This window comes from Cyprinodon tularosa, unplaced genomic scaffold (genome assembly GCF_016077235.1).
Source record: "Cyprinodon tularosa strain WSP-4 unplaced genomic scaffold, ASM1607723v1 ctg401, whole genome shotgun sequence".
Lineage (NCBI taxonomy): Eukaryota > Metazoa > Chordata > Actinopteri > Cyprinodontiformes > Cyprinodontidae > Cyprinodon > Cyprinodon tularosa.
Genome location: NW_024039121.1, coordinates 316,813 through 328,074, shown reverse-complemented (window position 1 = coordinate 328,074; position 11,262 = coordinate 316,813). Strand labels below are relative to the sequence as shown.

At 40.6% G+C, this 11,262-nt stretch overlaps 1 protein-coding gene across 1 annotated transcript; it reads left to right on the top strand.

Annotated features, from left to right (window-relative positions):
- The first annotated feature begins 382 nt into the window (after positions 1 to 382).
- On the top strand, positions 383 to 8,652 carry bco2b (beta-carotene oxygenase 2b). The gene is made up of 12 exons (XM_038298185.1): positions 383 to 494; positions 564 to 762; positions 1,419 to 1,630; positions 1,720 to 1,835; positions 1,948 to 2,050; positions 2,136 to 2,264; positions 2,902 to 3,062; positions 3,143 to 3,310; positions 7,279 to 7,416; positions 7,493 to 7,675; positions 7,746 to 7,856; positions 8,062 to 8,652. Exons 1-12 carry the CDS (start codon positions 458 to 460, stop codon positions 8,176 to 8,178), a joined length of 1,674 nt encoding a protein of 557 aa, XP_038154113.1. The 5' UTR covers positions 383 to 457; the 3' UTR covers positions 8,179 to 8,652.
- Positions 8,653 to 11,262: the final 2,610 nt, after the last annotated feature.

Here is an 11,262-nt window from a genome sequence, read left to right as displayed (position 1 = left end):
AAAGGTGGTTCTACAGCACATAGATTCAAAGGAGTCAAACAGTTAATAAATACCTCCTAGGTTTTGATGACATTTGAACCAGATGTATGTTGTGCACAAATAGCTTTCAGTAATTTATCTGGTTTCCCTATCTTAAAAAAGGAAGAGATAATTGACCTGACATCTGAAATGAGACAAAGAAGCTATTTATAAAAACCAGAGATGATTTTCAGTTTGACAAGAGCATAATATTTGATTATTGCTCTAAACAAATGTACCAGTGATGCTATTTTTGAAAACTGAGCACCACTGTTTTCTGCAGGCTTTATGCAAGCATCAAATTAGTTTTAGTGAAAGATTTGGGCTTTGGTAGGCGGGCCAGAGTCAGGGGATGAGTATAAAACTGCAACACCATTTTGAAAAACCAGAAGCACCAGAGGAACCAGACAATAACGGCAACAGATTTAACAGGAAGAAGATGGACATCATCAAGCACCATAAGAGAAGTTCTATGGGTAAGCTGATGAAACTACAAACTTTGCTCCTCTAATAATGCTCAGAAGGCTGATTTTATTTCCTCACAGGGGACAAAACATCCAAATCTAGGAAGAGTCCCAAACCCTTCACCAATGTTCAGGGTCTTCCTTGCATTGAGAAGATCGTAACCTCGGTGGAAGATACTCCGGAGCCCATCAGCACCAACATCATCGGCACCATCCCAGACTGGATCAACGGGAACCTCTTGCGAAATGGGCCTGGAAAGTTTGAGATAGGTAACCACAGGTGTGTTCAACATCCAGCTTTCCCTTTTAGTCAGTGAAATGGTAACCTGACTCCGCGAGATGGATTTGCTCCGCATATCCATCTGAAAACCTTCCGTTGAAGTAATTTTGGGAAGGGGCGAAAATACTGGTTAGCTGATTGGCCTATGTTGGTGATAGACGGGCCAAATAAACCAATCAGATCAACGAAGCATATGACGTACTAACAGAGCGACAACGAAAACACAAGCCAGGCTACTCTTGCCGAAACCAGTCGGGAGAAGAGCAAAAACATCTTTTCCTCTGAGAAAAGCCTCCAGAGCAGTGTTTTGCTCTTCTTTCAGTGAAGAAATACTCTGTAATTCCCATAAAACTTGCTCGATAGCCACGCTAACGCTAGTTTCATCGGCTGAAGCCGCCATGTTCTTTAGACTGAACTGTCGCGCTTCTCGTTGCGTCACACCTCAACCCGCCTCAAAGCCAACGCTGATTGGACGTTCGTTTGGTGAACGGCTCCAAACTTTCTTCAACGGAGAGTCTCCAGACTGATTAACGAGTGAAACCTTGAAAGCTCGCGAGATCAGGATGGTCTCACGAGGCTAGTGAAAAGGAGCTAAGAGAGTAAAGCTTTCCAGACTCCATGACCAAACTTTCTACTGATCTCTCCACCAACCAAAGGTTCAACCACTGGTTTGATGGGATGGCTCTCCTGCACCAGTTCAAAATATCCAACGGGCAGGTTACCTATAAGAGCCGCTTCCTGTCAAGCGACAGCTACCAATCCAACAGGGAGCAGAACCGCATTGTGGTGGCGGAGTTTGGGACCATCACCATGCCGGACCCATGTAAAAACTTCTTCCAGCGCTTCCTGTCAAGGTTTGAATTACCAAGTGAGTGCTGCATACTATCACACAAACTGCTCAGAAAGACAGAATGGGAAGTGCCAATTGGACACTAACAGCTTCTTCTTTCCTTCTAGAACCTACTGACAATGCCAATGTGAGCATTGTGAACTACAAGGGGGATTTCTATGTCAGCACAGAAAGTAATATCATGCACAAGGTGGACCCTGAGACCCTGGAAACGACACAGAAGGTAGGAATAGCCTTGTCTCCATAAACATTATGACCTCATAAAGAAATTAAACTAGAATGGAAATGAAGTTGACACTAATTATTATTTGTACAAATGCATTCATATGCTTTAGGTGGACTGGAGCAAATTTATCGCAGTAAATGGAGCTACTGCACATCCTCATACTGAACCGGATGGAACAGCGTATAACATGGGCAATTCCTACAGCAGCAAAGGTATTTACATCATATGTCAAGATTAAGGGAGGCAACATCATCCCTGTTCTCAGCTTTAAATGATCTGTTTTGTCTGCGCTGCCAGGAGCGTACTACAACATTATCAGAGTGCCTCCAACCAAGGAAGCCGAGGATGAAACCTTGGAGGGCACAACGGTGCTGTGCACCATTCCAGCAGAGGACAAAACCAAACCATCTTACTACCACAGCTTCGGTCAGTCAAAGATCTGCTGCTTAAACTTATTTAGAACTTTCCTTTTGGTTTCTGTTTCTGAAAAACAGTGAATCCCAATAATAAAGCTGATCTATGATTAGCACAGAATAACCCATGTCCCTGAAAGGGTGAGATGCCAAATGCCTTTTATTCATCCAAGAACCAGAGGACTATCAAAGTATGTAAATATGTAAAAAAAAGAAAAAGGCTTTAGTCTTAAAAGCTATTTTATTCATTGTATTATAAAAAAATGTTAGAAATTTACTGATTGATAGATTTATGTAATTTAATGGTACTTCTGCAGTCAAATAATAGTATAGCAGTCTTATAATAGTTGATGAGGTTTTTTAGTTTTTTTTATTTTAGTTTATTTTTATTTTAGTTTATTTTTTTAATTTGGTGGTGAGCTTTAAGTCTTCGTGGTTGGCAGGTCCCTTTTCATCACCCTAATCTTTAGTTACCTCTAAAGATTGATGTCAGCACTCTGACCAAAAAGTTGATAAAAGTTTGTGTTAGGAGCAACATGTTGGTGGAAATCCATGGTGAATTTAGTTATGCCAGATTCTTGAATAGTTCTTTCTACATTTGCAGCATTCAAATAACAAGCTGATAAAATCCTCTGATTGTGTGTTTTTAGCAATGTCTGAGAACTACCTGGTGTTCATTGAGCAGCCCATCAAGATGGACCTGCTAAAGATTGCCACTGGCAAACTAACCAGGAAAAGCATCAGCGATTGCCTCTCCTGGAACCCAAAACTCAACACTATCCTCCACCTGATTCACAAACAGACTGGAAAGGTCGGGACAAGGTTCCCTAAAATTTCAGCATTCTGTCATTAGTTCCATCCAGCTGTAACATCTCTGTTTCTGACCATCAGGAAAGCTCAATCACTTACCTTGCCAAGGCCATGTCTACCTTTCACCAAATCAACGCGTACGAGGACCAGGGTTTCTTGATCATCGACTTGTGTGCTTCAGACGACGGACAGGCTATAGCAAACTACAACATTCAGAACCTTCGCAAGTCGGGAGAGGCCCTTGATGAGGTAAGATGATTAGGAGCAACAAAATCCCCAAACATTGTAAACTTAAAGGAATAGTACACCCAAAACATGATTAGCCTTCATTTTCTACTCACCCCCATGCTGAACAACACTCTGGAGTACTTTTTTGATATCTCAAATGCATCTGGAGATCTGGGAGGCTTCTTGCTTTCTGCTGACATTCAAATAATGGAGGTCTATGGCGCCCGAGGCAGAAAGGTCCATAAAAGTCCACAAAAAACGTGTCAATATTCCTCCATACTGCTCGTCCAATGGATTCCAAGTGTCCTGAGTGGGTAGCATCCAGAATTTACTCGAAACGAAGTCATTTAGAATGTTTTTAGAGCATAAACAGTAGTGTATAGGATTTCCTGAAAGCGCGCACATGCGCGTTCACGAGTCTACGGAAACCGCAGCAGACCAAACCAGATGAAAGTGCGCATTCAGCTTGGCAAAGAACTCCTGCTCTTCCTCAACACTGAAGTCCTCAGACATTTTTCTTTCGTGGTTTCTTTCTTTGCACAGGTAAACAGCACATTTCTTCTTCTACGCTTGCATTATTGGCAGAGCAGACGCTGAATGCGCACTTTCGTCTGGTTTGGTCTGCCGGCTTCCGTAGCGTTGTGATCGCGCAGGTGCGCGCTTTCAGGAAATCCTATACACTACTGTTTATGCTCTAAAAACTTTCTAAATGACTTTGTTTCGAGTAAATTCTGGACGCTACCCACTCAGGACACTTGGAATACATTGGACGAGCAGTATGGAGGAATATTGACACGTTTTTTGTGGACTTTTATGGACCTTTCTGCCTCGGGCGCCACAGACCTCCATTATTTGAATGTCAGCAGACAGCAAGAAGCCTCCCAGATCTCCAGATGCATTTGAGATATCAAAAAAGTACTCCAGAGTGTTGTTCAGCATGGGGGTGAGTAGAAAATGAAGGCTAATCATGTTTTGGGTGTACTATTCCTTTAACAGCTCATTTGTCAGATGCACCCTACTTTTTAAAGACACATATCTACATTCAGACATCTCAAAGCAGCGAAGACCAGTTCCTGAATTTCAAAACAAGCTAATTCTATCTCAGATTTAGAGAGGATTGAAAAAATAAAAGCGTATTCAACTAAAAAAAAAACTATTTGGAGAGCACAGACCTCTGCTAAGCAACAAATTCTGCCCCAAATTGTGACTTATACCTTTAGCTAAAACTCACACACGATCTGGTTCCTTACCAAATTTAAAGGTATAGGGGAGGATGTTCTTTTTTCAGGTGGATCATCAAAAAAGGTGGTCCTCCTAATTGTCAATCATTCTGGTGATCTTGGTCGGGAAACAAGGCAACGGTTCGTAGTCCAAATCAGATCCTACAAGACTTTCCTCTTGAAAGCTCTAAATAAATAAAAAAAATTAAAAATCTGCTAGATGATAACTTGTTTATTGGCCTCTAGGATGCTAAAGTTAGCTATAAACATACTTGTAGCTACAGAGACACACATATATTTGCATTCACAATATCTGTATAACAATTGGCTTGACACCTTTTTTAAAAACGTTTCCTAGTCGTAAATGAATTTTCACTTAGTGAGTCTGACATAGTGAAAAAATTGCAAATCTTCTTTTTGAAAGTAAGGTTCTATGAGCGATGCAAATAGCAACATGTAAACAGAGTGTGCGCAAGAAGAAATGGGCTCGTGCACGTTTTCGCACGTGTTTAATAGGTGTTCCCTCTCGGGAGCAGCAGGTACAGGTTGTGCATGTGCTTTTTTTTTTTTACTGGAGAGGCAGTTCTTTTTAAAAATTAGAAAAAATTCTCCCCATACCTTTAAATAAAAAAAATGTCCATAGAATCTGTTCATTCGTTTACAATTTATCCGCTAATGAACTGACAATGTTCCCTTTTCTTGTCTTCAGTAAAATAACTCCGGTCTTTCTGAGTCGGATGCTGAGGCTGATCACCACTAGAATCTAGCTCAGGCTATGAAACAAATCTGGGACAGGCTTGCAGGGAACGCAGTCTTAGCAGACTTTTTTTGTTTCAGCTTTTTTATTGTTCTTACACTGTCATAAGTACAGAGCAACTAAATGAAGTTTCTGCACTTAACCCCTCCCCTTGGGGAGCAGTGGGCTGCCATTGTGCGGCGCCCAGGGAGCAGTGTGGGGTTAAGGATCTTGCTCAGGGACCAAAAGAGTCAATCTGTGGGAGTGGGGCTTGAGCTCAGAACCTCTGTATTCCAACACAATGCCCTAACCACTAGGCCACACTCCCCTCTCCTGACACCATCTCAGGCTCTAATGGGGGAAGCCGGGGGTATTACGGTGCCAGTCGAGTGACATAGTCCCTCCAACATGCCTTTGGTTGTTTTCTGGGCATCCTCCCTTTACAGTAGAGACCACCTCAACTGCCTCCCCTGGATGTGGAGGAGATATGGCTCTACTCCAAGCCTCTACTGGATGGTTGAACTCCTCACCCTATATCTCAGGAATGGCCCAGCAAACCTGGAAAGAAAGCAATTATCAGCTGTTTGTAGGGCTGGGCGATATAGAAAAAAAGCTTATCGATAAAAAAAAATGCATATTGATCGATATCGATAACTATTGAAAAGATTTGAAACCATATTTTATGTGCAGCTCTGCCTGGACTTTTTATGATATTGCTAAATGATTTATTTTTAGTAAAGAACACAAACACAGACTTCCAATTAAATATTTATTTAACCAACTTTTTTAACCATAACAATTGTTTTAAAGAAAAATAACTTAAGAGACCTGGGTTATGTTATTAAATACTGACAAAGAATAAACTAAAGTGACCAGAAAAGTGACCAAAATAAATATAACAAATTAATAGAATACCCTATTTGGGTGGGAATAGTACACCACCAGCTTGTGGTAATTAAAAGATTGTAGGACTAGGCTACCATTTAAACTCCACTCAACAAGAACAAAAACTCAAACAAAAATCCACTCACCCTTTAGCCTACCACTTCTATGGGGTATTTTTTCTCGCCCCTATTCTTCTAGAGGTGCTACTGGCACCTCGTTATGGTTCAGCTTAGTTTCCTGCTTTAACCTGAGTTATTACTTTGAAGTTGCTGGCCCCTCAGCATTTATCTCTCAATTGTTAGAACTACGTGGGAAACTGCCCAGAACTGAATATATATATATATATATATATATATATATATATATATATATATATATATATATATATATATATATATATATATATATTTTTTTTTTTTTTTCTTTTCCCGAAATTCCCGAAGATTTCTCGGAGGCGATGCAGAGCCGCGCCGAGGCCTACACAGCTCGTACTCCTGCGGCTGCGGCCGAGATGATAAAAAAAAAGTTGGTTGTGTTATCAGACTTCGTTTTCACTGGTTCCCGACACATTTTCCAGATGACTGTGGTTTGTTTTTTATCCGACTTGCCATGACCGAAATCCTGCCAAACTGGAGAACTACAAAAACCCTTCTTTGGAACAATTTTCTCCGCCTCTCCTTGCTGCACATCTTCATGTGCTCTGTGTTGTGGTTTGAGAGGGCGGCGCTTTGTGACGGCGTGCCTGGGTCCGCGATTGGTTGGGAGGAAGTAGTGACTAGCATAAACCTACATGATAGGCTACAATGAGAAGGAAGGAAAACTGCGTTTCTTTATTGAAGTTTTATCGACATGTTTTTTTCTATTGCGCCACACGTCTATCGATCGATATATATCGTTATTGAATTATTGCCCAGCCCTAGCTGTTTGTATTGGAAAAGGTCAGGGTGTCAGATAAGAGACAAAATTAGGTGGAAACAACCTAAAGGCATAGATCCATCCCTCTTTGTATCAGTCAGAATTTTAGTTTCTTGCTGCAAAGAAACAAGCTAATAACTCAGTCTCCATGCAGCCTGCAGAGTTCTTGTTGCTTCTCATTGCAAAACATTCGCTTTAACCCGAGTCTCATAGAATTCATGTTTCCTCTCCAGGTCTACAACACCCTGTGTAGAGTCTTTCCTCAGCGTTTCGTGCTACCTCTCAGGATTGATCCCTCCACACCCTACAACCAGAATCTGATTGACCTGCCCGACTGCACAGCCACGGCTATTAGGATTGGAAAGAACAAGGTTATAAATTGAGTCAAACTGTTTAAAAACGCTGTCTCGCTCAAATGTTGTTTCTGATGCAAACTTTTACTTCTAGGTCTTCTGTACCCATGAGGACCTCCATGGGGAGGATCTCCACAAGTATGGGGGTCTGGAGTTCCCCCAGATCAATTATGGCAGGTACAACATGCATCCATATCGCTACTTCTATGGCTGTGGCTTCAGACACCTTGTAGGAGACACCCTGCTGAAGATGGACCTGCAAAGGAAACAAATGAAGGTAATTTGAGAAAAAAGAAATAAAAATTGGGGAAAATTATGTAAATGTAACACATTCTCCTCCATAAAAGGTGTGGGACCATCCTGGTCTGTTTCCCTCTGAGCCAATCTTTGTACCCCGCCCCAATGCCACAGAGGAAGACGACGGCGTCATCCTGTCTGTGGTCATAACTCCAAACAAGGTCAGTCAAACAAGCATTCGAACTGGGGGAGCCATAAAACCTCACAGTGGGGAAATCAAGTCAGACTACAGTAGTCATAAAGGTCCTGCCAGCATAAAACACGTTTACTCAACACTAGTTTATAAGAAAATAGTTTCTTCAACCTTCAGAATTCGCAGTGTGTGCAGTTCCAACTAACTCCTGTTTGTGCTTGGTTTCCTTGCAGGACAAGAGTACGTTCCTTCTTGTTTTGGATGCAAAGACGTTCGAGGAGCTGGGAAGGGCTGTCGTTCCAGTCAACATCCCATATGGCTTCCATGGAACATTCAGCAGCACAGCCTAGACAGCCTGCAGAAAAATCCTGAACATTTCAAATGTTTTTCGTTTGAAAATGAAAAATTATTTTGCTAAATATTCAATAATGGACAAACACCCTGTGTGGCTTACTGTAAATATGTAGCATCAAACATTGTTCTGATATTAGTTAAAAGCATGTTGATACTTTGAAGGCTTCAAACTGCATTACCGTGCATATGCTAACATTGATGCTACGTTCAGACCACAAGCAGCAGGAGCAGCAAAAACGCACCTCCTGGTTCATTTTTGATGCCTGTAAAAGTTTAGTTCTGACACGTGGCTGATGCATCTTTGCTGCTCTAGCTGCATGGTGGAAAAGTGGGTCTGATGCGCTGTGGGCGGAGCTACGCTATCCTTTCTTTGCCTGGAACAATGGCAGCTATATTTGCTGTGATCAATGGGTAAAAAACAGTTGTAATACACTACTTAAAAAAAATTAAAGGAACACTTTTTAACCAGAGTATAGCATCAAGTTAATTAAACTTCTGTGATATTGATTTGGTCAGGTAAGCAATATTAATGGATTATCTCTTTAACATAAGTCAAATTTTTGCATATGTGCAGAATTATATTATAATGTTTCACATAATTTGATATAATCAATTTTAACAGATCACATTCTCTTTATTTCAAGCGTATTAAACCCGCTCTTAAAAATGGTTTTGCTAACATCAATGCAGACCAATAGAAAAGCATCTTTACTCCTCATTGCAGAAGAGAGACCCCCCCAGATGTGAAGAGAATCTGTGTAATGCAATTAACTTAATCTGAAAAAGTGACACTTAAAAATAAAATCTGTAAAAACATGTAAACAATAGAATAAAAGTTTTTAAATACTTAAAGATACAGAATCTGAGAAAACATCAGTTATGCTTAAAACCGTTATTTAATAAGAAGCTTTTATTTAAAGTTTCATTTCTGGACTGTTTTTTTTTTTTCTTTTTTAATTTTCCGTTCATAAATTGTTGTTTTTTTTAGTCAACAATGGTAAAAAATCAGCTTAAAAAGTTACGTTTTGAGTTTTTTTTTTTTATTATTCATGTATTTTATTCAACATTTTTTACTCCTTTGTGTAAATACAGCCTGAACAAGTGGATCCATTTCTCAAATTGTTTTATTTTAGCAACAATAAAAATAAATTACATTTTAAATGCTGTCTTTTGCCATTTAACTACAAAGCAAACATGTTTTTATATTTTCTGAGGAAAGATTGAACTAAAACGTTACTCTACCACTTAAACACATTTCCATACGAACTCCACAGAGATGTTCCGTACACAAACAGGGTGACCAGAGAAATAAAACAAACACACCCGCCTCATCTGCAGGTTTAACTCTGTAGTTTATCAGAAATCTGAGTCAAAGTTTGCCTCAGTTTAGTCTTCTGCTCTTTCAGGCAGGACTCCAGGTTTCGTGCCTTCGTCAGGATGCCCTCCAGCTCCTTTACCTGGGTGGTATCCGCCGCGGCTCTGTCGCTGCAACAAACCAGACAAACCATCAACATTTTAGATCAGGCAATGAGTGGCAAGTTTTCAGATTCCACGAGGCTGGATCACCGGGAAGCTTTAAAAGGATCCGAGTTCTTCTTTGTTGTTTCTCTTTATTTTTTTATCACTCAGGTTGATTATTCAGCCAAACAGGAACTGGAACAGAAGCCTGCCGCAGGTTAAACCATCTGCATGCTTTAAACAAACTCTGTTTCTGGATCAACAGAAACTAATAAGTTTGCGGTGATTTAATGAATTTAGTGTTAATCAGTAAAAAAATTAAAACAATAATTTTCTTTGTGATCACTGAGTCTGGGAGCGGCCATTTTTGCCTAAATATAGTAGCCCCTCCCTCCTGCCATCTTCCAGCAGTGACGTCACGGTGCGGTAAGCCTAGCGCCATTCTCCCCGCTTTACAAGCTAAATCAATGGGAACTACTAGACACATCTGCAATCAACAACAATTATTGAAGATTTCCAGAGGACTTCACCATTGAAATTCACCAGAGCTATAGTGAAACTGACAATGCCCACGTGCATGGCAGCTGGATGCTGGAATACATCGGGTAAAAGTGGAAAAAAGAGTTATTGCACCTTTCTGATTCCTGATCCTCCACGGACGGGTTGGTCGTTGGATCGCCAACTTGAAGAGGGAGGATTTGCCATCGAACTTCTGGCCAGAGAAAAAACCCGTAATATGTAGCCAACATTTGGAAGAAGAATGTTTTCAAGATGACTTGGATAATAGCGCGTTGTGACAAACACCAGATACAGCACTGGGACTTGATCAACAGCCGATACCGCACCGTGACGTCACTAACCAGTAGGTGGCAGTAGTGTTCTTTGACAAACATGGATGCCTCCAGTAAAGCACATTCACATGAAAATTACTCTGAATTAAAAACACTGATCATTTATTGAACAGGATGGAATAATTTCATATTTAAAGAACTTTCAGAGGTTTGTATTTTGAATGTGACCGGACTTTTGCAGGTTTACTGGAGAATAAAGCAGCGACCCATTAGCTCCAAACAACTAAAGCTAAGACATTAAACAACCTTTCATGTGTTTGTGATAATAATTTAGCAGGGCTAAAGTTGAAAAGAAATGTTAGCCTCTCTGTGACATTCGTCAGCCACTGTTGACAGTTAAAGACTTTCCCTCACAGGGAATCAGTACAGTTAGTCTCTAGACACTGCTCTGCCCGTAGCATCAATGAGGAAATTCATTTCAAATGGAAATCTCTCATCTTCACAGAAGTTTGGGGGGTTATATCCAGTAGTCTAGTGGTAAAGAAAAAATAAAATAAATCAGGTATGCCGGTCATTGACCTGGACCAAGGCACCTTACAGTAGATAGGGACTCATTTCCCACTGAGATCAGCTTCATAGTCATAGTAGGACACTTCTTTGATTGATTGATTTTGCTCAGGCTACTCGTACGCCCACAGCCCACAAAATGCTCTTCTATTACTGTTAATATATAGAAGAAATTTTACACATTCAGTAATAAAATGTCACAGGGAATAGTATGGGGAATGCCACCCCCCCTTATCCCCACACAATTCGAGTACTGGTTTTATC